This window comes from Marmota flaviventris, chromosome 6 (assembly GCF_047511675.1).
Source record: "Marmota flaviventris isolate mMarFla1 chromosome 6, mMarFla1.hap1, whole genome shotgun sequence".
Taxonomy (NCBI): domain Eukaryota; kingdom Metazoa; phylum Chordata; class Mammalia; order Rodentia; family Sciuridae; genus Marmota; species Marmota flaviventris.
This window is the reverse complement of record NC_092503.1, coordinates 52,641,415-52,668,847: the sequence shown is the minus strand read 5'-3', so window position 1 is coordinate 52,668,847 and position 27,433 is coordinate 52,641,415. Positions and strand designations below refer to the sequence as shown.

The following is a 27,433-nucleotide window of genomic DNA, read 5'->3' as shown; positions in this document are numbered from 1 at the left end:
GGGTCATGGTTACACAGTGACTGACAAAAGTTCTTTTTCTGATTCCAAGTGCTTTTGTCACCATAGCCTGTGTCTTCAGTCTAACACTCTCCCAACTGAGCTATCTCGGCTGCTTGATAGCCTGTCTTCTGTAGATGGAATTGGGGGTGGGGGGAGGTAGAGAGCATCAGAGTAGCATAACTTGGAGATATTTTCTCTGAAGATTATTATTCAATTTTAACCTGGTTTCAGATCCCCTAAGAGCCTTTCCATAGTGATAGGTTCTGTCACAGACTTTTCCCTTGGGAAAATAAGGCACTGATCAACCTATCAGAAAATTCAAGTTGGCCTGACATTACATGAAATTACATTCAAAAACTGTAGTGCAAGTTCTCAATTAGTTTTATTATGAATTTGCTTTGGCTGATTTGCTCCTTAGAGGCCAGATGGCCCTGGTGAAAGGAAATAATTGGATTCTGAAACATAAACAGCTGAAGACCAAACTCTGGGCCCATGTCACACCCATCAGGTTGGAGGTGTTCAAACAGCAACTTGTGGAGTGTCCAGAGGGCCTGGGGCCATGTCTGCCCTATTCTTCAGAAACATCATAGCATAGGGCTCAAGAAACCTGTTAGGACAATCAAGAGTGTAGAACCTGATATATAATATTTTGCTTTTACATTTTAGATAAATAACCAAAGTAGTTGAGGACTGAAGTCATTACATTAGAAGTTGTTAGCACTGAAGCTGGGAGTGTGCATGCCTAGAATACAGGGACTTGGGAGACTGAGACAGGAGGATTTCAAGTTTGTTCAAGTTTGAGGCCAGCCTCAGTAATTTAGTAAGACTCTGTCTCAAAAAAAAAAAAAAAAATGAAAAAGAAAAAAAAGGCCTGGGGAGGTAGCTCAGTGATAAAGTGCCCCTGGTTCAATCCTAATAACACAGTAACACACACACACACACACACACATATACACACACGTTGTTGCATTGGGAAAAAATGAAGTGTTGGAGTTATTTTCAATCAGAAATGTAAGATGGGGAAAGGTATATACACAGTTAAGATGTGTCTATTTAATAAATAGAATCTTAAAAAATATAGAATGTTTTTGGATCTAATCTAAACTGTAAAAATAATAAACATTTTTAAGGCTTGTGTTAATTATCTTAATCTAGTAGATCAGGCTTCACTGTCAATGCCAGTAAAAACAAAAAGTAAAAGCAAATTTTTAAAAAAAGATACTTAATTATAACTGAAGCACTCTAGTTAAAGTTCTCTAGATTGATCAAAAACATATAACACTATGATGGTAGATCAGATAACCCTATAAAAACTTAATTGCTTTATACTGTATTAGCAGTAACCAGTTAGAAGTTCTCATGAACAAAAATCCATTCCCCCAAGAAGACAACATGTGATATAAACAACATGAAAATGAAATGCCTGAGAATAATCCCAACAAGATATCATGGGCCCTACATGGAGAGGTATCCATAAATATCACTAAAATAATATCAGTTTCTCTGCTGGGAAAAAGTGGCAAATCACCATCAAGAAGATAATTTTTATTGTTGGTTTGTTTTGGGGACTGGGGATTGAACCCAGGGCACTTTACATGCCCAGATCTTTTTATTTTTTATTTTGAAACAGAGACTTGCTGAATTGCTAAGGCTGGCCTAGAACTTGCCATCCTCCTGCTTCAGACTCTGGAGTCACTAGGATTACAGGTTCATACCACCACACCCAGCAAGAAGATAATTTGTAAATAAGGAACTGCATATGATAAGTAAATATGACATTTCTTACTGATAACCAAAGATTGGAAAATAGAGTTTTAAATAATCACATCATTCTATACTTCTAAGGATATGCTAATATGAATAGTCTCATATAGTACAGAGTGTGAGTTGATAGATTTAGCAATTATTAGGTCCTTAATATATTCCTTTTCTTTTTACCAATAATCTCATGTTTAGAACTCTATCCCAAAAGATTATTTGAGATACAAAGATTTTTGTGTAAGGATTTATTGCAATATTATTCATAATAAAGAAAAACCCAGAATAAATTTTATGTGCAATGGTAGGAAATGATTGAATAAATTGTGGTCCACCTCTACAGCAGAATTCTTTCAGTTATTAGGTGTTTTGTTGATATTGTTATTTTGAAATTGGGAATTGAACCCAGGTTTGCACTACCACTGAGCTACATTCCCAGCCTATCTTATTTTTTATTTTGAGACAGGGTCTTGCTAAATTGTAGACACTGGCATTGGACTTGTGATCCCTTCTGCCTTAGCCTCTGATGTTGAAATAACAGATGCTGAAATTACAGATGTGTGCCACCATGACTGGCTCACATGGTGATTTTCAAGAATATTTAATAAAATGGGAAACTCTGATATGATGAGTTTAGATAAAAAATGCAGAATATAAAATTATGCTTTATTATTAGTAGTAAAAATATGCATTAGTTTGGTAAGACTGCTCTAACAAAATCCACAGACTGAGTGGCCTGAACAACAGAAGTTAATTTTATTTTTTTTTATTTTTAAATTTTTGGCAGACACAACATCTTTGTTTGTATGTGGTGCTGAGGATCGAACCCGGACCGCACGCTTGCCAGGCGAGCGCGCTACCGCTTGAGCCACATCCCCAGCCCCAGAAGTTAATTTTCTTACAGTTCTGGAGGCTAAAGGTCCAGGACAAAGATGTTGGCATCAAGTGTGGTTTCTCCTGAGGCTTCTCTTCTTGGCTGGCAGATGACTTCTTTCTTCTGTATCCTTACATGGTATTTTCCTGGTATCACCGGTATGTCTCTTTTTATAAGGACACCAGCTGTATTGGGTTTGACCCTCACAGCCTCATTTTAACTTAATTACCTCTTTGAAGGCCCCATCCTCAAATACTATCACATTTTAAGGTACTGGGGATTACACCTTCAGTATATAAATTTGGGGGGCAAGGGGAGCTCACAATTAAGTCCATGAAATCATAATTCTGATTTTGTTTTAAAATTCACAGGAACAACAACAACAACAAAAAAAGATTAGAAGGAAATACAGTAGACTTGTGGCTTTGTGGCTTTTCCCCAAAGGATCATACTATGTGGTAATTGGTAGGTATGTTTATTGTTTAGAGATTTGAGCAACAGGGACCTTTGAAGATGGCCTGTGACAGAGACCCTATTTAGTAAGTGATTCTAGCTGTTCTCTGTGTATCCCTGTCTTATTAATGTCCTTTACGTTTCACTCTCATTTTATTTTTATTATTTTTTTTAAATTTAACTTTTTTTTGGGCTGGGGATGTGGCTCAAGCGGTAGCGCGCTCTCCTGGTATGTGTGCGGCCGGGGTTCGATCCTCAGCACCACATACAAACAAAGATGTTGTGTCCGCCGAAAACTAAAAACTAAATATTAAAAAATTCTCCCTCTCCCCGCCCCCCCCCTTTTAAAAAAATTTACTTTTTTAGTACTAAGGATTTAACCTGGGACACTTTATCTGTGAGTTACATCCCAGTTCTTTTCTTATTTTTCATTTTGAGACAGGGTCTTCCTAAGTTGCTAAGGGTCTTGATAAATTGCTGAGACTGGCCTCCAACTTGCAGTCCTTCTGTTTCATCATCCCAAGTTGCTAGGATTATAGCCATATTCCACCATGTCCCACTCACTCATTATTTTTAGATAAAGCAGTTTTAATTTAGAATTAAAAGAGAGACAATTTTTTGGTCATAACATTAAATTTTATAAAGGAAGTATACTACAAAAGTTATTTACAAATACATAAATAATAAATAATTTACTATACAAAAATGTAAATGATAAAAAATAGTAGGGGCTGGAGTTGTAGCTCAGTGGTAGAGCACCTGCCTAGCACATGTGAGGCACTGGGTTTGATCCTCAGCATCACATAAAAATAAATAAATAAAATAAAGGTATTATGTCCATGTACAACTAAAAATATTTAAAAAATAATACAGGTTAAGTTAGGATATTTGAGGGGGTTCTATAATAAATAAGTTTACCTTTATTGCTTTTTATGATATTTGCTATAATAAATGTATTGACTGGCCCAGGGGTACATACCTGTAATGCTAGCGACTTGGGAGGCTGAGGCAGGAAACTGATGCTTGAGTTTGTTTGTTTGTTTGGTTTTTTTGGTACTAGGGATCAAGTCCAGGGATGCTTAATGACTGAACCTCATCCCCAGCCCTCCCCCTTTTCCCAATGAACCTTTATTTATTTATATATGGTGCTGAGAATTGAACCCAGGGCCTCACGCATGCTAGGCAAGTGCTCTACCACTGAGCATCTTAGTAAGACCTAGCTCAAAATAAAAAAATAAAAAGGGATGGAAATGTAGCTCAGTGCTTAAATGCCCCTGGATTTGATTCCCACTATCAGGAAAAACAATGTCCCCCCCCCCCCCAAGAATGTATTACTCTTAAAACCAGAAAACAATGTTTTGTGGTTCTTTAGGGTATTCTTGAATTTTATTCATTTTGGTTTAACAGATATTTATTGTGCACCTCTAGATTAGGGAGAAGATGGGTATGACAGGGTACCCTTGTAATTCCAGCAGTTTGGGAGACTAAAGGAGGAGGATCACAAGTTCAAAGCCAGCCTCAACAATTTTGCAAGGCCTTGTTGCAACATAAAAAATAAAAGGGTTAGGGATGTAGCTTAGTAGGTTCAATCCCCGGTACTAAAAAGAAAAAAAGATTTGGGATATATGATCTGACCTATCTGATAATTCCTACCCTTTCAGGAGACTGAAAACTACTATAAAAATTGCTATGAATAAAATATGGCAGTTTAGAAAAAAGAATCAATAAAGACTTCAGAGAGGCAGGTTCCATTTTAAAGTTAAGCCTTGAAGATTAAGATTTCACTATTCTGAAAAAGAGAAAGGAGGTATTTTAATTTGTTTTGTGCTGTTATAGAAGATTACCTGAGATGAGGTAATTTATGAGAAACAGAGATTTATTTCTTATAGTTCTAAGGTTGGGAAGTCCAAGACTGCAGGGCCAGCATCTAGTGAGGACCTTCTTCCCATGGCAAAAGATGGAAGAACATTTTTTTTTTTTTTTTTAAGACAGCATCTTGCTAAATTGCAGAGGCTGGCCTCAAAGTTGCAATCCTCCCTCCTCTGCCTCCAATTGCTGGGATTATGGGTGTGCATCACTATGCCTGGTACCTTTTCTTTTACTACATTAGAAATTTGAGAGAAACAATGGAAAGCAGTGGAGACAAAAGTAAAGCCAATTCCTAGAATAACTAGCGTACTTCAGCACATACCCTTCACTCAGTCTGGGGTCTGGGAGAATACTTTGCCTTGGATTCAACCTATCAAATAGATATAATTAGCAATGAGAGACTTTGAACCAGGTTTTGATAAATGGTGATTTGTGAGTTGGGTAGTGATTCATGGAAAATAAAAAAATTCTCTTAAGGTATAGATAACGTAATAGCTAAGGATAAATATGTTTAAATTCCTAGATTTAAATGTTTTATATTTTAATATGGTAAAGCACTTGCCTAGTATGTTTGAGGGGTCCTGAGTTTGATCCCCAATACTGCAAAGTAATCCATTTAAAATACCTTTCTTTTTTGGTACTAGGGATTGAGTCCAGGGATGCTTAATGACTGAACCTCATCTCCAGCCCTCCCCTTTTTCCCAATGAACCTTTATTTATTTATATATGGTGCTGAGGATTGAACCCAGTGCCTCACCCATGCTAGGCAAGCGCTCTACCTCTGAGCCACAACCCCAGCCCACCCCCAACCCTTTTTATTTTTTATTTTGAGACAGGGTTTCCCTAAGTTGCTTAGGTCCTTGCTAAGTTACTGAGGTTGGCTTTTAACTTGTGATCCTCCTGTGTCAGCCAACCAAGTTGATGGGGATTACAGGTGAGTCCATTTGAATTGCTTTGATTCCAATAAGATAGTGGTGATGGGGAGTCAGCAGGAACAATGAGTTACATTATTTGTAATCAACAACAATAATAATAGTAATAGTTAACATTTCCTAAGAACTTTCTATGCCCGAGTCTGTGCTAAGTGATTGTGGGTATTAACTTTTTTATCCTTTAAGTCAGAGCTGCTCATAGATCAATCCCTCTGAGAAGTGCCAAACTTTACTCTGAAAATAGGGTACACTGCATAATGCTTAGAAATAATGTTGACAAATAAATAGAAACGAATTTTGAGAATAAGCTATAAATAAAAACTATTTTCATAGTCTCAGTGTATAAATACTATATATAACAATTTTATATAAGGTGAAACTTTCAAAATAAACCATATCATATTTCATACATTGTTATGTACACATAAATAAACATGTTTACAATAATAGAATTGTGCTCTATATACTCTTTTAAAATAAGCTTTACTTTTTAGCCAGGTATGCCTGTAATACAGTCTAGCTATTCAGGTGGTTGAGGCAGGAGGATCTCAAGTTCAAGGCTACCCTGGGCAATGTAGTGAAACCATATCTCAAAATAAAAAGGGCTGGGAATATAGCTCAGTGGTAGAACACCATTCCCTCCCTACCCCACCCAGGTTCAATCCTCAGTATTGTAAAACAACAAAAAAACCAAATAAACAAAAATCTGACTTTATTTTTCAGAACAGTTTTATATTTATAGAAATATTGCAGAGTAAGTATTCATATTCCCTCATTCAGTTCCTCTTATTAATATCTTACATTAAAATGCTACATTTGTTATAATTAGTGAGCCAGTATTGATACATTGTTAACTGAAGTCCATACTTAATTCAGATTTCCTTAGTTTTTGCATATTATTATTTTTTTGTTGTTCCAGGATTTTTCAGATCCAGGATATGTTATGTCTCCTTAGACTACTTTTAGTTGTTTTTGATGACTTTGGCAGTTTTGAAGAGTATTTATCAGGTGTTTTGTAGAATGTCACTCAGTTGGAATTTGTTGTTAAATTAGGTTAAATCAAACCTATGAAACCATAGGGGAAAGCCAAAAAAAGAAAGAAAAAATAAAAAATGTAAACTTCCATCTTCACATTGTATCACAGATCATACACAGATCCATACTTTATCACCTGGTTGAGGTAGTAGTGTCTGTCAGTTTCCACAGTCTAAAGGTATCGATTCCCCCCTCTTCATGCTGCACTCTTTAAAAGGAAGTCATGAAGCATACCCCCATCCTTTTTTTGGTACTGGGGATTGAACCCTGGGTGCTTTACCACTGAGCTACATCCTCAGTCCTTTTAATTTTTTGAGACAAGGGTCTTGCTAAGTTGCTAAGATTCATGCTAAATTGCTGAGGCTGGCCTTGAACTTGAGACCCTGTTGCCACAGCCTCCCATATTGCTGGGATTATAGGTATACACCACCAAGCCCAGCTGTCATACATTTTTGGGAAGTCTTCCAAAGGAAAGATATGTCTGCCTTCCTTCACCCATTTATTTTATTATTATTAATTTTTTTTCAGTTGTAGATGGACACAATACCTTTATGTTTAAAAAACTTTTTTAAAAAAGTTTTTAGTTGTAGATGTACACATATCTTTATTTTATTTACTCATTTTTATGTGGTGCTGAGGATAGAACCAAATGCCTTACATGTGCTAGGCAAGTGCTCTACCATTGAGCTACAACTTCAGCTCCCCTCCCCCATTTATTTATTTAGCCAATTACTTATTACAGTATTGACTCTTGGGTATTTATTTGGGTTATGAAATATATATATATTTGGGCTTTTTTGCACAATAATATGTTGTGAACAACTTTCAAAGTCAATAAATAGAGGTTAACATCAAAAATTTTAGAGTTTATATAGTTTATATTTGATTAAACCTCTACTGATTTTACATTTTTGCTTTTGACTTTGCCTTATTTCTGACAAGGCTGGGATAACAGCTTTACTCATCTGTGCACTTGTGAGACTACTTCTTAGTTTACTATTTATGTTAGTTAGCTTTCCCTAACTGCAGCAAATATCTGAGGTGAGTTATAAAGAGGAAGGCCTACTTTGACTCATAGTTTTGGAGGTTTAAGTCCATAGTTGATTGAACTCATTGCTCATGGACCTGAAAGAAGAGACCAGGATCCCCCAATTTTCTTTGAGGTCATGATTTTTTTTTTTTTTTTTTTGGTGGTGCTGGGGATTGAACCCAGGGCCTTGTGCATGGGAGCCAAGCACTCTACCAACCGAGTTATGTCCCCACCTGAAGTCATGAATCTTATGACCTAAGAATCTCTAGTAGGCACCTCCTCTTAAAGATTTCACCACTTCCTAATAGTGCTGAAGGCTAGGGGACCAATCCTTTAATACATGGGCCTTTGGGGGCCATTCCAGATTCAACCTATGGCTCTATTTTAACTTTATTTCTAAATCCAATTGTACTTGAGCTATGTTCCCTGTTTCTAAGGCATACCCTGCTTTCCTTGGTTTATACTGTTTTCTCTAGCAGAAATGCTCTTTGCTTATCTTTGTCTACTGAAGTCCTGTGTACCATTCAGGGTTCAGCTCAAAGACTACTTGCTGAAGCTCTTCTTTAGAGTTCTGAAGATAATTTAATAGTTTCATTATCATAGAATTTAATGGCTCACATCTTTGAGACTCCTGTTCTATCCCAGGACTCTGTTTTCTTCCTACTACTTTAGCTTCAAGAGGCAGATATGTGACTAATTTCAGTCATCTGTATACTCCTCCACAATGGTGGGCACATAAGCACATAAGTGGTTGGCATATTTTGACTTTGGTTGAAGTGAAGAATCTGAGTAAATGAGAAATTAAAAATCGTCCTCAATATTGCACACCTAGTTAGTTACTTTTTAGGTATGCACATTGACACTTCATGCTCAGGAAGACAGAGTTGAATAAAGATTTTAGTAATTGTTTAAAGTAAAAACAACTGTACATATTTGAAAATTAATGTTTTCTAGCTGTCTCAAAAATACTTTGTTGGTTGAAGTTTTTAGAATTTTAGTTTGTCTTCCAAAATGAGCATCTTCAATGTGCCAAGTATTCAAAGGAAACTGTACACGAATGCAGAAGGAATGAAGTAAATAAGGCCTCTTTTTCTTCTGATTTCCTAAGTAGGCAAGTGGCATAATGTATTTTATAATTAGCACGAAGAACTGAACGCCAAAAAATAAACAAAAAAACCCAAGAGATGTTAGTTTGGTTGTGACGCTGACACTGAGTTGGGGGTAAAGACCCAGTGCTACTGACCGGATGACCCAACCTGTACCTAGGAGTAGACGCACCCCTCTTGTTAGCACTCCGAGGAGGGGTGACCTGCACCTTTGTGACCCCGGCGCCTTCCAGTTAGCAGGAGGCCCCAAGGCAGACGCGCACAGCCACAGCCACCGCCACCAGCTGGCTCCCCGGGCCCTGCGCCACGGGGCGTCCCGCCTCCGCCTTTCGAGGCCCAATCATCTGTGGGCTCTGGGGGCACGTCCCGCTGCCGGCCACGCCCCCTGCCGGCCGGGCTGGGGGCGCCTTTAAGAACCGGCCGCTGGCCACGAGCTCCGTCGGGAGTGCAGGGTTGTGGACTGTGAGGCGCGAGTCCTGAGTCCAGAGGTGCTCGCGCGCCGCTGCCGTCTTCGCGGCGGTCTCTGCGCCGTTGGCCGCCCGCCTGCTTGCCAGTCAAGGGCTCTACCGTCCTCGCCTCGGCCTCCTGATCCGCCCGCGCGGCTTTCCCTGTTCCTTCGAAAGCCGGCCGGGAACCCGCGCCTTCGCGCTCTCCGCCCCGGGCCATGGTGCCCTCCCAGGAGGAACCCGCCGCTGTGCGGGGGACGAGCGAGGAGCAGCCGCCCGGCCCCGCACCGGTGGGGGAAGCGCCTCTGTCTGACCCGGGACCCTCGGAAGGCTCTGAGGCGGCCGCTGAGAAGGTGGAGGTGGAGCCCCGGGAGCCCCGGGAGCCCCCCGAGGGCGGCTGGGGCTGGCTAGTGATGCTGGCGGCTATGTGGTGCAATGGGTCGGTGTTCGGCATCCAGAATGCCTGTGGGGTGCTCTTCGTGTCCATGCTGAAGACTTTCGGGTCCAAGGACGGTGACAAGATGGTCTTTAAGACAGGTGAGGCGCAGCAACCAGCCCTGGGGGACGCGGGGTCCCCAAGCGCATTCCATGTGCTGGGTGTATGTCCGTGCCCCAGTGTCAATCATGGTGGTTCCCCATGTGCCGGAGGGGAAGAGCGCTGTGTCTGTCCTGTTACCTATGGAGCCTGCGGCTCGGTGTGCCAGTCTTTGTGTGGAATCAGATGCAGGGACTGTGTGGAAACAAGTTGCAGAACTTCTTGCAAATAAGCCCAGGTTTCCACTTCTCCCCTCCGCAGAGTGGGCGCTAAAAGTCCACATTACTTTCCCTCTTAGTGTTAGAAAACAAACAGAATCTTCCAACACCAACAACATCTCATTGTCATTTTTTACAGTCTCTTTCTTGTCCTGGACGATTGGGTTATTCAGCCTGCTCGGCTGCAGAGGGTGGGTGTATGTTGGGGCCGGGGTGGCTTGGTAGATGGAGAGATGAAAAATGTATCCCAAGGTCACGAAAAGCCTGTGGAAAGCCAGTTTCACATCGCTCTTTCCCGTGCTAAATTTAGAAAGCATAGGAGGCATCTGCATCTGGGACTAGGAAGAGAAAGGTGAGGGGATTGCCCCTTCCTTCTGTGTTCTTGGACATCTTCTACAATATACTAAACAACGTGTGAAAGGCATAGACTCAGCTTTTTTCATTATTACCTTACCTCTTGACTGATTAGGCCAAACAACAACAACAACAAAAAACCCCAAAAAACCCCAAAACAACAACAACAACAAAAAACTAACAAACGTCTAAAATCTTCAGTGAAACATTTCCCCATTAATTATTTTTCTCAGCTTGCAAAGCAAGAGTTATCAACCCATTGAGGTGAGAAAACTGAAGCTCAGTGAAATAGAGTTTCTTGATGAGTAGCAGAATGCAGAGAACACATATCACCTAGTCTTAAGGGCTAAGTAATTTTCATTACTAAATCAGGATCCCTCTCTGCCATTTGGGGAACTTTATATGATTAGTAATCTTTAGTGTGCATACCTAGAATAAGCAGGACTATAGTAACAAATTCTAAGGCAAAGGTAATGTTGAAGATTTAAAAATCTTATATAAATAGTATTATAATATTTGTATCACTCCACAACCTGATTTTCTTTTGTTTTGTATAATGTTTAGGACTTATCCATATAATAACCTCAATTTCAGCTGTTAGCTCAAATTCTTTCCACTTTACCTTATGTGATTTTCATTATGGGTATATTGTACTTTATGCATTCTCCCTTACTTCAATGGACATTTATATTGCTTCCCAAATTTATTATAAACAAAGCTGCAATAAATATTCTTGTACATTGTCTTCTTGTGCATGTGAATAATACTTAACCTGAAATTTCTGTTTCTTAAATAACTATTGAAGCAGCTGTGTTGTGCAGGTCAAAGAGATACAGAAGTGTTTGAAATATAATAATATGTCCTTACTATTTATGAAAAGCAATCTTTGTAAATTTCAGTAGAATAGATGTGTGTATTTAATAGTTAACAAAATTTTGTATTTTCTATATGAGTATTTTGGAGTGAAAAATTCAAAAGGAGAAAGAATTGAGGGAGTTAGCATTTTCAGACTAGTTCCTGCAGCATTTAGTATATTCTTGCCTTGGATTATAGATTTTTGATAGAGTAAAAACAACTGCAATCTTGTTTACCATTATTTTTGCAACTCTGGTGAATAGATGCCATTGGTGTCTGAGTTTTCATCTTCCTTTTTTTTTGAGAGGGAGGAAGAGAGAGACTGACTGTGACCCCAACTGATCACATGACTGACTGACAAATGGACAGACTGAGATGATAGCTTTTCTAGGGATTGAAATTTTACAGTGTGAAAGTTTCTACCTACTATGCATTCCCAAAGTACCAGTTGGTTACAATATCCCAGTACTGGGTAGCTCAAGGTTAGTGCATTAGCAGCTTTCTAATCTGTAATGGATACCTGAGATAATCAACTTATAAAGAAGAAAAGTTTATTTTGGCTCACAGTTTTGGAGATTTCAGTCTATGATTGGTTGGCCCATTGCTTTTCAGTTTTAGTGCTGTGGGGCAAAACCATTTATCTCATGACCAGAACTGAAAGAGAGTGTTGAAGTGGTCAGGGTCTCACAGTCTCCTTCAAGGTTGTGCCCCCATGATCTTAGACCTCCCACTAGGCTTCTCTTAAAGGTTTCACTATCTCCCAGCAGTACCAAGTTGGAGACCAAGTCTTAATACAGGGTTTTTGGTAGACATTCTAGATCCAAACAAAAGCAGTGAGGGAAAGGAAGGAACCTGGTTTGCCTCTTGCACTCTCTTTGAATCTCTTGTAGGGTTTTTTTTTTTTTTTTTGTGTGTGTGGTGTTGAGGATTGAATCCAGGGTCTGGCACATGCTAGATGTGAACTATACCTACAGCCCATAAGATAGTATTTAAGTCAATATTGTTAAGGTTCTCTACCCAGCCCCCACCAGTAGTTTCATAAAGTTCACCATCTATAGCAGCAGTGAATATTTGAGAATACCAGATATGAATTTATCTATCTGTGTATCTATTTATTTATTTATAGATAGTGGTCTTGCTCACTGGAGATAAGTGCTTGGCCTCTGAGCTACACCCCCAGCTGCTTTGAAATTTGGCTGTTTAGGCTTTTTCATTTTGATTTTCTAATGCTGAGTCTTCAGTAATCAAACATATGCAAACAAGCTTCAAGAACAACACAAATTATTTGGAATTTGTTTAAGGCTTTTTTTTGGTACTGAGGTGCTTTTTTGGTACAGGGGTGATTAACCACTAAGCCAGATCCCCAGCTCTTTTTTATATTTTATTTAGAGACAGAATCTCCCTAAGTTGCTTAGGGCCTTGCTAAGTTGTTGAGACTGGCTTTGAGCTTGTGATCCTCCTGCTTCAGCCTCCTGAGCCACTGGGATTACAGGCGTGTGCTACTATGCCCGGCCTGTTTGAAGTTTTGGTGTGTTTTCTGGTTACCTTATTCATGATTGATAATGCTGGCCTTAGGGGGCAGTTAGTTCTGTCTCCTAGTTTTCATTAGCTTTACAATGAATGATTATCTTGAGGATACAAAGGGAGGTGGTGATAGAATGGGTACCTAGGTCTCCAAGTGATGGTGCACATTTCTTTCTTTCTTTTAATATTTATTTTTTAGCTTTAGGTGGACACACTATCTTTATTTGATCTTTATGTGGTGCTGAGAATTGAACCCAGTGCTTCACGTGTGCTAGGCGAGCGCGCTACCACTTGAGCCACATCCTCAGCCCCACATTTCTTGAGTACTACCTAATGGTAAGCATTTTATATGGGGTCCTATTTAAACATTACTGCAACTCCATCAGATAGGCCTTGTTAATTCTTTTCAGATGTGAAAACTCAGGCCCACAGAGTTTTCAAGTAAGTAGTGGAACCAGATTTTAACCTCAAGTTTATCTGACTCCAGGAACTGGATTTTTAACCTTTGATCATATTGCACTGGCTTGATAAAATTCTGCAAATTTGACTTTTTTTTTTTTTTTAATGTTGACTAATGATTGCTTGAATACTGGAGAAGGCATTCAGGGGTTATAAAGAAGTCTGAAAGATTAAAAGGTTAGGATCTCTGTAACTACTACTTTTTTTTTTGCTGTGTTAGGAATTGATCCTAGAGATGTTTTACCACTGTGATGCATTCCTAATCCATTTTACTTTTTGAGAAAGGGTCTCCCTAAATTGCTCACACTGGCCCTCCAACTTGTAGCTGGGATATAGGTGTGGTTACACTACCAGCGGGTCTCTGCTTTTAAAATTACCTTACATTCAGCAACAATTGCCAATTATTCATGTCTTGTTGAAATAGATTTTTGAAGTGTGGTGAGACTTCCACAGAAAAACATTGTACTTTTTATATGGCTTTCAAGCAAGAGTCTGGGGCTTTCTTTGGAGAACATGCTCCTTTAATTCAATCCAGGGCAATCCTTCATGGCAGAATGAAGAGGAGCTTCCCTTAGGCTTGCTTCTCTGCAGGGCTTTCTTAATTCTTCCTACATAATGGATGATACAGCCAAACTTTCTTAGGAAAGGGCCAGAAGAAATTCATGTGCACTAAGGTTTAAGTGACTTTACGTATCTTCCTGTTTATCCTCCTTATTTTATAAATGCTTAACCACAGTGTAACCCTGTTTTGGGCTCTGTGTTGGGGGCATTGGAGATAGTGACTGAGAGAGATATGTCCTTCCCAAGGAGTTTATAGAATATGTTGAGATACAAATGAGGTTAGCAAGGATAGGAATGTGATGGACATCATTATCCAAAGTACATGTATGAAGACACGAATTGGTGTCAACATACGTTATATACAACCAGAGATATGAAAAACTGTGCTGTATATGTGTAATAAGAATTATAATGCATTCTGCTGTCATTTATTTTTTAAAAAATAAATTAAAAATTAAAAAAATAAAGAGATTCAAATGAGTAACAGACAGGAAGTGATAGAATACTTGAAAGGCATTTGCAATATAAGGACTCCCTCTTACTCTAAAAGGCAGAAATTCTGTGGGTATTTCAGTAGGTAGTGTATGCTGGGAAAGGCATTTGATGGCCTCTTTCTCTATGGTTATAAATCTTACTGTGAAATTCAGGGAAAGTCAGCTGAACTCCAAGTTGGGAGTAGAACAAAAGAAAAATACTCATGGCAACACAGTCTCATTACGGGGCATAGCTGTGGGAACATGGAACTCTTGAGATGTGCCTCGCACATCTTACTGTGTTGGTAGTAGTTGTAGATCAGAGGGAGTAAGGTGAGCTTGAGTTGTTTCTTCAGTTTTTTCTTGTTCACATGTGAATGCTTCTTGTCAGGGTGAAGGGGTATCTATATTTTTTGAAAAACTAAAACAAATTCTACAATTAACTGGAATATTGTTTTCACATAGAAATTAGAACTTTGTTTAATTCTGTTATTGGAAAATCCGTGGACTGATGAAGTATATAGTTCCTGTTTATCTTCCTGATACAGTGTCATGGGACACATTCTGGGATCTTGCTAGGGCATTAATCTCATTTACTTACATACTACTTTCTTCCTAAAGAAAACAAATGTTGTAGTTGTGTATTTGAGTTTTTTAAAAATATCAGTGGTGAATGTCCCTAATTCCAGTGACTCAGGAGCTGAGACAGGAGGATCACAGGTTCCAGTAGGTTTTGTGATATTACTGTACAGGGTTGAATTAATGATAGTGGCTAAAGAACCTCCCTTTCAGGACTTTGATAGTCAACTTTTAAAAACTATTTAACTTTTTTTTTTGGGGGGTGGGCGGTGGTACTGGTAACACAGGGCTACTTTATCAATGATCTACATCCCTAACACTTTTTTTTTTTTAATTTTTAAGTTTTGAGGTAGTGTTTCTAAGTTGCTTATGGCCTTACTAAGTTGCTGAAGCTGGCCTTAAATTTGTAATCCTCCTGCCTCAACCTTCCAGGTTGTTGGGATTACAGCTGTGCCCCACCTTACCGAGCATGAAGTAGGATTTTTGATACCATTCAGGAATGAAAGCATTTTGCAACACCTATCAATATCTCCCTCCCTCTCTCTTTCTCTCTTTTGTGCTGAGTATTGAACCCAGGGGTGCTATATCACTGAGCTACCCCCAGACCTTTTTATTTTTTATTTTGAGACAGCATTTTACTAAGTTGCTCAGGTTGGCCTTGAATTTGTGATAATTTTGCTTCAGTCTTCTGAGTGGCTGAGATTACAGATACAACAGGCATGTGCATCACTTTGCCCAGCCAGCTTAGTTAGGATGACATTTATAGATAAAGAAGTTGTAACTTTCACAGTTTAGGGTTGGGTTACAAAAATTAAATTGAATTTAAGAACATCTTTTTAACTGGGGGAAATTTGTACTTATATAATGAATTGTCCTGAAAGTAGAACCCTTCTTTTTTTTTTCTTTCCTTTGGAACAATTTCCTGAGTGTTTACTTGTATATTCTCCCGAACCTCAATGATGTCGTCTATACAAGTCATCAGAAAACTGTGAAATCATTTTTGGAAAAGAATTCCATTTAGAGCTGGGCTCAGTGGCTTGTGCCTATAATATAGTGAATCTGGAGGCTGAACAGGAGGATCGCAAATCTGAGTCCAGCCTGGGCAATTTAGCAAGACCCTGTCTCAAAATAAAAATAAAAAGGACTGTGGTTGTAGCTTAGTAGTAGAGTGTTCCTGGGTTCAACTTCCAGTACCTGGGTGTAGGGGGAATTTTATTTAGGTTTGTCATTACCATAAATCTGACCTCATATTCAAATTAAACAAACAAACCTCAAAACAAAACAAAACAAAAAACTTAACCCCAAACATAACTGGAATAAACTGCTCTCCACAGTTCTGACCACCTGCTTAGCCTGGTGCCACCCACTTAGGAACTGTGGGTGTTTTCATTGGCAGAGATTCAGAAGGGCAGCTCCAACCACACAGACCCACCACACAAGATAGACTCTCAGAGTCCGCAGTGTTGGAGGAAGGCAGTGCTCTCAGATGTACCTGGACTCAATGTGTGTGCCATGCCTTCTTTGCTAAAGTGTCTTCATTAATGACAAACTTACTTTCATATTGAAACTAGAATAAAGAGCTGAGAAGATGACTTGCTTATTCCCAAGTCAGAGTCATTTTTCATTTCACTAATTTTTAATTAAAGGACAAATGTGAAATACAGATTTGAAAATAATGTTTATGGATCAAACCATTGTTTCTTTCTTATTCCCTCATGATAAACATAAAAATATCATGGTCTTTGAATAATTTGATACCTTCAAGGATAGTTTACCTTTTCTTGTAAGTAAGCAGCCCTAATGTTTTTTTTTTTTTTTTTAAGAGAGAGAGAGAGAGAGAGAATTTTTTTAATATTTATTTTTTAGTTCTCAGCGGACACAACATCTTTGTTGGTATGTGGTGCTGAGGATCGAACCCGGGCCGCACGCATGCTAGGTGAGCGTGCTACCGCTTGAGCCACATCCCCAGCCCCAAGCAGCCCTAATGTTAAGAACATAAAGCCATGCTTCTGTTCTAATCCCTAGCCAAAGTTTTGTCAGGTTTACTTTTAGTTGTGTTACAGAAACAATTAGGATTCCTTTTTTAAAAAATATAAAATTATAAAAAAGTATATATACAACACAGTTTATATATATATATACATATGTGTGTATATGTATCTATATACATATATGTTTATTTACTTATAAATTACTAATTGTGCCTCTCTGGACCTTTCATGTACTCCTCTTAGGAAATTATGCTGCCTATCTCCTCCTCTAGTCCCCCCACTTGATAATCACTCATTAAAGAGTTTAAAATTTGGGCTGGGGTTGTGGCTCAGTGGTAGAGTGTTTGCCTAGCATGTGTGAGGCACTGGGTTCGATTATTAGCACCACATACCAATATGTAAATAAAATTTAAAAATTCATCAACAACGAATAAAAACGTGTCTCTATATATTATATATAAGAGTTTAAAATTCAATTCAAAGGTCTTAAAATATAGTTCAGTAGTAGAGGTCTTGTCTAGCATGCTCAAGGCCCTGGGTTCAATCCTCAGCATCTAGGAGAAAAAAAAAATCCCCCAAACCAAAAAAACAGAACAACACAAACAAAAAAAATGAAAGAAAGGTATGCTTTAGATAGTTAAATCTAAATGATGAAAACTCACTGTTAAATAATGGTAATAGGGAAAGATGCCTTGGTCTGTCGTCAGGTAGTACCAATTTTTTGCTGAAAAGTAAATGCTTCAACAGTGTTCTGCAAAAGTTTAGAAAGCCAAAATGTATTTTTGTGACACACTAAGATTGGATCCAAAAAGCAATTCTGAGATACATTTTATAAACTAAGAAGAAACATTTTATTAAATAGAAATTTTCTTTTTCTTCATTAATGGGAATTGAACCCAGGTGTGCTATACCACTGAGCTACATTCCAGTCCTTTTTATTTTTATTTTGAATCAAGATCTGGCTAAGTTGCTGAGGCTGGCCTTGAACTTGCCATCCTCCTGCCTCAGCCTCTTAGCTTGTCTGGTTTCAAGTGTGCACCATAGTGCTCAGCTAAATGGAAATAATATTTTCTGGGTAGATAAATGTTCATGCCTACTCAAAAAAGTTAGTCTGGTGATAGGTGTTTTGTTTTGTATATTTTGGTGCTGGGGATTGAACTCAGGGCTTCATTTTCTTTGCTACTGAGCTATATCCTCGACCCTTTATGATTATTTTAATAGTAAAAATATTTTCATCTTGCTTAAAAATTATCCTTTTCTTTAGTTTTGACTTCATGTTGTAATGTCACGTGACAGAATCCCAGAGGATTCACATTTGTCAATGGTTGTTTAAACAATGACATTCCACAAAGTTAATTGATGTTTTAGTGCAAATGGGGGCAGAAAGTGCCGATGTCCATATACAGTGATGTAATATTTGATAGCAGTATTCCCATCCCTGTATTAATGACATAATAGTAAACTTGCCTCTTTAAACTTGTTTTATAGAAATGAATAAGTAAATACTAATTGTATGGAGTTTTAGTTGCAGCTGTTAATTTGTCTTTTTATATTTGGAGAAAGTGTTCATTGTCTGAAACTGATAAAGAGATTTTTAAATAAGATCAAAGAATTTGGACACGTTTTAATTTTGGATCAAAAGAGAGATATTTAATATCAGGTGTACAGGTATTAAGAGCTAGATTGCAATTAGGTGTGGTGATGCATGCCTGTAATCCTATCAGCTCAGGAGACTGAGACAGGAGGATTGTAAGTTCAATGCCAGCCTCAGCAATTTAGCAAGGCCCTAAGTAATTTAGCAAGACCCTGTCTCAAAATAAAAAATTGATTTATTTTGAGAAAGGCTGGGGATGTGTCCCTGGGTTTGATCCCTAGTACCAAAACAACAATAATAAAAACAAACTAGTAGATTGTTTGGTGCTAACACATGACCCAGTCAGAGATTACACATTGAATTCTTTTTTTTTTTTTTTTTGGTACCAGGAATTGAACCCAGGAGTTCTTAACCACTGAGCCACATCCCCACCCCAACTCGGTGAGATCCTTAGGGCCTCACTAAATTGATTAGGCTGGCTTTGAACTTGTGATCCTCTTGTCTTAGCCTCCTGAACCACTGGGATTATAGACATGTGTGTTACCTTGCCCAGCTTACACATTACATTCTTGCTGATTTTTTTTTTCCTTTTTGATGGAAGGGTGATGGTGGAAAAGGATAAGATAGAAGAGATAATAGTCCCATATTTGTGTTTTTATTCATGATTATTCAGGAAATATTAAACTCATGTTGATAAATAATTTACTTCATTCCTTTCTCTTTCCTTCTCATCACCCCCAACCACAAGGTTGAATCTAGGGGTGCTCTACCACTGAGCTATTTCTCCAGCCCCTCCTCTGTCCTCTAAATTTTTTTTTTTTTTTTGAGACAGGGTCTTACTAAGTTGCTGAGGCCTCGAACTATCAATCTTCCTGTCTCAGCCTCCTGAAGTACTGGGATTACAGGCATGTGCCCAACCAGTGTTGATAAATAATTTCTAATCTAACATGTTATTTGGCAGTTTTCTTGTGTTTCTGCTACATAGGCTACTTAAATGGGGAGCAAAAGCAAATAAACCATTTTTCCCATATTTTATTGTTGGCAAGCAGGAAAAATATTGAAAGGGTCTTTGCCTGGATGTTAAAAAAAAAAAAAAAAAAAAGAAAAGTTTTAAATGTTTATTTAAACTAAAAGATTTAAAGTAATTTTAAAATTGAAATTTTTGATCAGACTGGTTATGAGTCACTTGGAAGATTCTTTATAAAACATGAGCATTTATCATTTTTTTCTATAAACTTAGGTCTATGAATGATGCTGGGTAGGACTAACAACTAAACCTGTCCCAGAAATGTGAAATCTTCTGTAGAAGTCTACTTGAATTTTAAAAGAAATTAGAATAAGTACCATTTTATTGGTTTGGAAACTAATTACTTGGAGAGGGATTTTGTTTATCTGCAGTTTTTTTTCTTTTTTACTTACCTGGAGCATTTTAAGGTTAGCCTCCTTGGAAGAATATACTCACTCTTTCCAAGCAGTAAAACCAGGGAACACTGAGGCTGGGCTGTGGTTCAGCGGTAGTGCACTTGCCTGGCATGTGTGAGGCACTGGATTTAATTCTCAGCACTGCATATAAATAAATAAAATAAAAATCTACCAACAACTAAAAGAAATATATTAAAACAAAGAGGGAACACTGAACCTTGACTCCTACTTGAAATTTACAACTGATGCATGTGTTTATTTATATATATAAGCATATGTATAAATATAAAATTCAGATTTTTTGAATTATAAAACAGTGGTCTGGTACCTACACATATTTTTTAACATCTCTAAACAAGTCTAAGATACCTTGTAAACCAATTACTTGGAGAGGGATTTGGTTTATCTGCAGTTTTTTGTCTTTTTTACTTACCTGGAGAGTAGTAGCATTTTAAGGTGTAAGCATTCAGTATAAGTGGGACAAAGACCATGAACAGCCTCATGTCAGTTCAAGTCCAGTTTTGTTTTAAGTGTTGATACCATCTTAAAAACCTTTTTTTTTTTCAGAATTGCAAATTTCAGAATTGCAAATAAGGAATTGTATATTTATCTGTATTTACTTTTTTTTATTAATTAATTTATTTTTTTATTGGTTGTTCAAAACATTACAAAGCTCTTGATGTATTTACTTTTGTATGCTGTTTCTCAGTGACACTTTTTAGGTATGTTTTTTCTCTATCCCATGGGGGCCCAACATAATAGTTTCACTAAGTGTTATATTTACCTTAGTGGTCTACCCTAGGTTACTCAGCCAGACCTCCTTTGTTGGCTGTTTGAGTAGCAGATAGTGTTATGAAATGGAAGTAGCATATCTGTATACATCTTTGGACAAATTATTTTCTTATCCTCTTGGATTGCTTCCTTGGGATATACGTTCAAAAGTGAGATTATTGGTTCAAAGTGTATGAGTAATTTTATAACACTTGTTACACATTGCCAGATTATTCTTTAGAATACTGGAAAGTTTATAGTGTCACCAGCAATGTACTGGCTCCTTGAAAGCCCTACCATTGTTATGTTTTATTTATTTATTTTTAAATATTTGCTAATTTGGGAAGTTCCGGTAGCATTTAAAAAAACAATTTAGGTTATATTTTAGTGCTTATAGACTATGTGTTTTCTCAGTTTTTGTGTCCTTTAGGAGCAACAAATGGCTTGGCAATTATTTATAATAAGATCTAGAAATACAAGAGGATGTAAAACAGTGAATATATTATAATCAAACTTTGTTACTATAGGTGGGAATACTAGGAAGGCTTGAGATTATCCTAGGCCTTAGATTCTCACCTGACACACCTCCGCAAGTAGGGCACACCCTTGTTCCCTTTCTTTTGCTTTCTCAGCACAGGTGTTGGTCAAGGTCTTTCCTGTAGTTGAGGTTGAGGAGGGAAATTAACCATTATTTTTAAAAGAGGACATAGAAATCATTTAATTTGTTTTGTTTTGGAAGTACTAGGGATCAAACTCAGGGGTACTGTACCACTGAGCTACATCCCCAGCACTCCCCATTTTTTTTCAAATTAAAAAAAAAATCATTTATTTATTTGTTTGTTTTGTTTTGGTGCTGAGGCTCAAACCCAGGGCCTTGCACATGTGAGGTAGGTGCTCTACCACTGACCCATGTCCCTAGCCCATTAAAAAAAAATTTTTTTTTTTTTTGAGACAGGATCTTGCTAAGTTGTACAGACTGGCTTTGAATTTGAGATCCTCCTGCCTCAGCTTCCTAAGTGACTGGAATAATCGGTAGGTATAGGCCCCTGGCAGGAATCATTTGATTTTTTGATTACAAACTGTATATCAAGAGCCATTCAAGAAGCAGAAGTGAATTTGACTTACTCCATGCTCTTGAGAGGAGGCAAAATGGTGTGTACATAAATAAACCTGGGCAATATGCTATACATGCTAAATGCAGTGCAGACAAGATATAGGATTTTAGAGAAGATAAAAAGAAGACTGAGCTGATTAAGGAAGGTTTCATGAAGGTAACTTTTGTAAAAGTTGAATAATTTGTGTGATCTGAAGGAAAACATGAGTGTAAAAGTAGCTTTTGAGTTAGACATTAAAGGATTGGTAGACTTTCCTCTCACCTGGCATTCCAGGTAAAGGTGCAAGTTCTGGGCAAGGACCCAGGAGCAGTTCTAATACTGAATGTCTCTTCTGTGTTTTGCTGTATATTTTATGTTACCCTGTTTTTATCTGCCTAGCAATCCTATTATGTAACTATTATGTCTCTGCTCTACTAAAGCCCATAAATAGCGGGGCTAGATTTGAACATAAGTCTGGCTTTAGGACCCAGGTTCTTTATTCTTAACTACTTACAGGTCTTATTTAAGTGGATATCAAGGAGTTTGGTTTGGCTAGAACTCAGGGTATGTAGTGGAAAGTTGTAGAAGGTAAGGCTGGAAAATAATGGTAGAGCTGGGGACTGAAGATCTGAATGCCAACTGAAGGAGTTTGGACATTATTTGATAGATAGGCCATGGAAAGAAATTGAGGGTTTCTGAAGAAGTGCTTTAAAAGGTTGACTGATTTGCAGAAGAAAGAAGTAGGATGGACACTAAGGTTACTAAGTCCCTGACTGAAAGCTGGATGAGATTTGAGGTACAACAAGTAAATGGGAGTGATGGAATAGCGGTGAGGCATTACAAAGGATAGACTGAGGGCTTTTGGCTAATGATGGGTGTGGACATTGATGGAGAACACTGAAACAGGGGATGAGGACATATGGAGCCTGTGTCTGAGTAAGTTTTGATCAGAGAGCCCCACCTTTTTATTTTGTACTGGGCTCCCAAGATGATGTCAATAATCCTGAGTGGAGCTGTCGACCAGACCAGGGGCATGAGGAGGAGTTGCCAGGGAAAGGCTGTCTTAGATTTTAGGCATGCAGAGTGTTCCAGGCCAGCAGGACCTCAAGGGATAATGCCAAACAGATAACTAGAAATGCAACCTGGAAGCCTGAGAGTGAACCTGTCGGAGCTAGAGCTTTGCAAAGAACATGTGTCTCTGAGGGGAATATGACATAATCATAAAAATCCAGACATTCTGTCTTGAGCAGACCTCCAGGTGCTCCTGGGTAATTGAGTTTGCTTCAATTGATATCATCATTTTTCTTTTTTCTTTCTTTTTAAAATTTTGAGACAGGACCTCACTAGGTTACTGAGGCTGGTTTTGAACTTGAGATTCTCCTGCCTAAGCTTCCTGAGCTGCTGGGATTACAGGTGTGCATCACCATGCCTAGCAACCTCTTAGACTTTTGACAGGCCGACTTTTCTTTTACTCATGATGTATTTAAGCCAGTCTGTAAGTCTTATTTTCAAGATATCCTAGACAGAGAAACTGTGAGAATAGCTTAGAATTATTTCAACTAATTTTTATATTTCAAATACAAATGTAATTTATTGACAGTGGTAGAAAACCCATTCAACAAGCAGATGATGTTATTTTGTAGATCAGCTTTCACAGAATTTAGAAACTAGGCCAGTTATTTGACTCAGTTCAAAATGAAAACAGTTCTTTCAAATACAGATTCTATTCTTGTGTGTGTGTGTGTGTGTGTGTGTGTGTGTGTGCGCGTGCGCGCGCGCACTGGGGATTGAACCCAGGGGTGCTTTACCACTGAGCTATATGCCAGTTCTTTTTAATTTTGAGGCAGACCCTCAGAGTTGCTGAGGGTCTTGCCAAGATGCCTTGGCTTGCCTAGAATTTGTGATCCTCCTCCCTCCCTATTGGAATTTTAGGCGTTTGCCACTATGTCCTGACTAGGTTCTGCTCTTTAAAAAATTATCTAGGAAAACTAGAAGAAATGAAATTAAGTTTTGTATGGACTAGGACTAGGTGGAATAGCTTATATCTTGTGAAAAACATAATTTGTTTTTGTACACTCATCTTAGACATCTGAGATTTATAGGGAAGGTGGTGTCCTCATGAAGCACACATTGACCAGGAACGGAGTCAGGAGTGTATTTTGCCTTAGTTTTCTGTCACTCAGTGAGTAGGGATATTTGAGTAAGAAAATAGAATATTAAAGCACTTTTAGATGTATGAAGCACCACAAATATGTTGAATGATATTATTAATCATGTTGGCCTGTGCCTGTTAGAGGGCATGTATGTTGACTCACTTGCTGATCTGTAATCTCTCAGGACTCAGGTCCTGAATTGCACTTTTGTGATTGAAGCCCTGCTGGAAGTGCTGGAAGTTCAGTGATCCTGGAAGAAGAACCAGTAAAAAGCAAGGGGTGTTGGGGTGGGAGGTGGTGGGGTGTAGGATGTTGGGGGGAAGCGATTGTTTCCTTTTTTTGTACATGAAGATACCTTTACCATTCCAGTAACTGTGTCTTGGAGATTCTGGGGATTGAACCCAGGGCCTTGTGCCTGTGAGTCAAGCACTGTACCAACTGAGCTGTATCCCCAGCCTAACTGTGTGTCTTTTAATACCATATTGCTTCATTTATAAGGTCTGTATTAAAATTAACATCAGGGCCTAAGGCAGTATTTTAACCATGCTTATTTGTTGTTTTGCTTGCTGGGAGGAACTGAAGTACTGGTTTGCTGACTAAAAAATTTGACTTCTAATGACTATGGTCAAAGGAAGAAAAGGAAAGTTCATCTAAACCATTTTTCCTCTTTAAGAATTTGAGAAACAGAAGCCCTATGATTTTTTAAGTCCTATGCCAACATACCAGACATAGAGAAACTTGATAACAGCAAAGGTCAGGAATTGCAAAAGAGCAATGTAAGTTTTTGGTATTCACTTCAAAACACAGTTGTTTATATCTTAGTGTTCATTTGTTATGTGAATGCTTTTAAAAGTAGTTTTATATATGTGGTAGTTACTTTTTTGTATCTTTGATTAGGAAACAAATATCAAGCCACTTAAAAGGTAGACTCTTAGTGGAAAAAAAATCTGGTAAAAATAATACTTAATCCAATTAATCTGTCTTCTTCTAATTCGTCATGATGACTTTGGGTGTCTGGTGGCAACTGAGAATGGATAATGGAAAAATGTCAAGGCTATGTAATCCCCATAATTCATGGTCACTTAAGAGGATAAATTAATCATTGGTCACTAATCTCTGGATAATTACTCTATTGAGCTGGAAATATCCCTAGTTTTTTTGGGAAGCGAGTCAGTGAGTCAGTAAAACTGTCAAAATTGATTAGCTTTTCTAAGTCTAATAGTAAGTGAATGGAAACAAGTTTCCATTAACCTTTTCCTCCCTGCATTGTAGCATGGTCATTCTATAACTCTGGAAACTGTATGGAACAATAGGGAAAATACATTAATATACTATCTTGTGGTAGATTTTCAGGTTGGCCTTAGACACAATTCAGAGCCTTACCTCTAGCTGAGGATGAACAAAGCTGCCTTCACAGGGGAAGGCTTGCAAACTGTGTACGCATCTTTGATCAGAATTAGGCAAGTTAGCAATATTATAAAAATGGTTTGAATACAGATTGTTTAGGAAGTGAGTCTCATGTAGCTACAATTCTATTTATATATTAAAACCTGAGCTAATTTATACATCAAATTTTGAAGAAGTCCGTATTATTTAAGTACTGCTTTTTTTTTTTTTTTTTTTTGGATGCTAGTGGGGTGGGAATAAAAAAAATAAGTATACATTTCAATACTAAGGGAATGAAAAAAGGAGAAAGTCTCTCCTTGCCTTAGATTTTCCACCTGGGTAGAGTATCTCCAAAGAAGATGAGTATTCACTTTTGGAGTTTGAGATGTCCATTGTGGAAGTTTCCAAAGAATCTTAATATTTGAGAGTAAATGAGATTGCTATGTAGGACCATCAGAGATATACTGTTTACTTATTTATTTATTTTTAATAATCAAAGCCATTTTTGTAATAACAAAATTTACCTGTCTACTTAAGTTGTAAATTGTTGCCTTGATAAGGTTTTTGTAGAAATAAAACAGAATTCAGCCAAGTATTATTTATAATCAGTCAAGAAGGTTATGTATGAGAAAATACTAGTATTATATGGTACTGACTTACCTTAGAATTGAAATATAAGTTAGGTTTTTAGAAAAGAAGTGTAAATTTAAAAATCTTAACTAAGATACATTTTAGAAGGCTCAATTCAATTATTATTATTTTTTAGTTTAAGAAATTTTATCACTCAGCCCTCCCCCCAGGCAATGGCAGAAATCAGCCCTTGGGGGCAGAGATGAGGCACATTTTGGTCCATTTTCCTTCATGTAGTTGCAGAGGGAGTGAGGTGAAGGATGCAGGGCTTTCTAGGGACAAATATGTGGCCCTTTTAGGCAAAGCTCATGTGCCACAGCAAAGCAGATGAGGTCAGCCTGGCTTGGGTCAGGCCTCATTGCTCTTGCCCCTGGCTTCCTGGACCTCCCAGAAACTAAGAAACAACAGGCCAATGTTGGTAGTGTAGATGGTGCTACAAATGATGTACAAATTATAAAACATGAAGAACAGGAGCCAGGCCAGGTAGATAGAACCAGGGGGGGACACCCGTAGGCTTGAGGCCCAGCATCCCTGCAGGCAACCTGGAGGAGAAGCGCACAAACAGTGAATGGGGTGCCAACGTTGTTACAGAGCTGCTGAGCAGGTAATCCTGGTTGTGGGCGTGCATCACCTTCATGTGCAGCACCTAAAGAGAAAGCACTAAGCCCAGGAGGCAGAATGCAAACCACACCCATCCAGGCTTCTCCAAGTGACCTATAGTCATGGGCCCCACCTAAAGTACCCGGTGGAAGAGAACCAGGTGCATTTAATTAATTTTTAAAAGCTAGCTTTTTTGAAGGATATTTTACATATAATAAAATTCACTAATTTTAAGTGTACAATTTGATGAGTCCTGACAACTATATACAGTCATGTAGCTGTCATCACAATCATAATAAAGAGCATTTTTTTTTTCACTCTAGAATGTTCACTTGGGCCCCTCTGCAGAAGATCTTTTTCCCTTACACTCTGGCTCATGGACACAATCAATCTGCTTTCTGTCACTATAATTTAAATTATAAATTTTTATGCATGTATAAGTGGAATCATACAGTGCATTCTCTTTTGTGTCTTGTTTGTATTCAGCATGACACTTTTGAGATTCATCCATGTTGTTGCATGTAGGTAATTTCTTTTTATTACTGAGTAGTATTCCATTGTATACCTATACCACAATTTTTTATGCATTCACACAATGATAAACAACTGAGTTGTTTCTGGTTTTTCCCATCTTGAAAAGTATTGCTACAAACATTGGTATGGAAGTGTTTGGACATGTGTTTTCATTTTTCTTATAAACCCTATTTTAATTTTATTCTATATTGTTTATC

At 38.0% G+C, this 27,433-nt stretch overlaps 1 protein-coding gene across 1 annotated transcript in view; it reads left to right on the top strand.

Annotated features, from left to right (window-relative positions):
• Positions 1–9,516: 9,516 nt before the first annotated feature.
• Slc16a10 (solute carrier family 16 member 10) overlaps positions 9,517–27,433 on the top strand; it is a 120,039-nt gene continuing 102,122 nt past the window's right edge. The window contains exon 1 of the mRNA XM_027928269.2: positions 9,517–10,040. Within this exon, the coding sequence (XP_027784070.2) occupies positions 9,722–10,040 (319 nt within the window). The 5' untranslated portion in view covers positions 9,517–9,721. The remainder of the gene's footprint in view (positions 10,041–27,433) is intronic.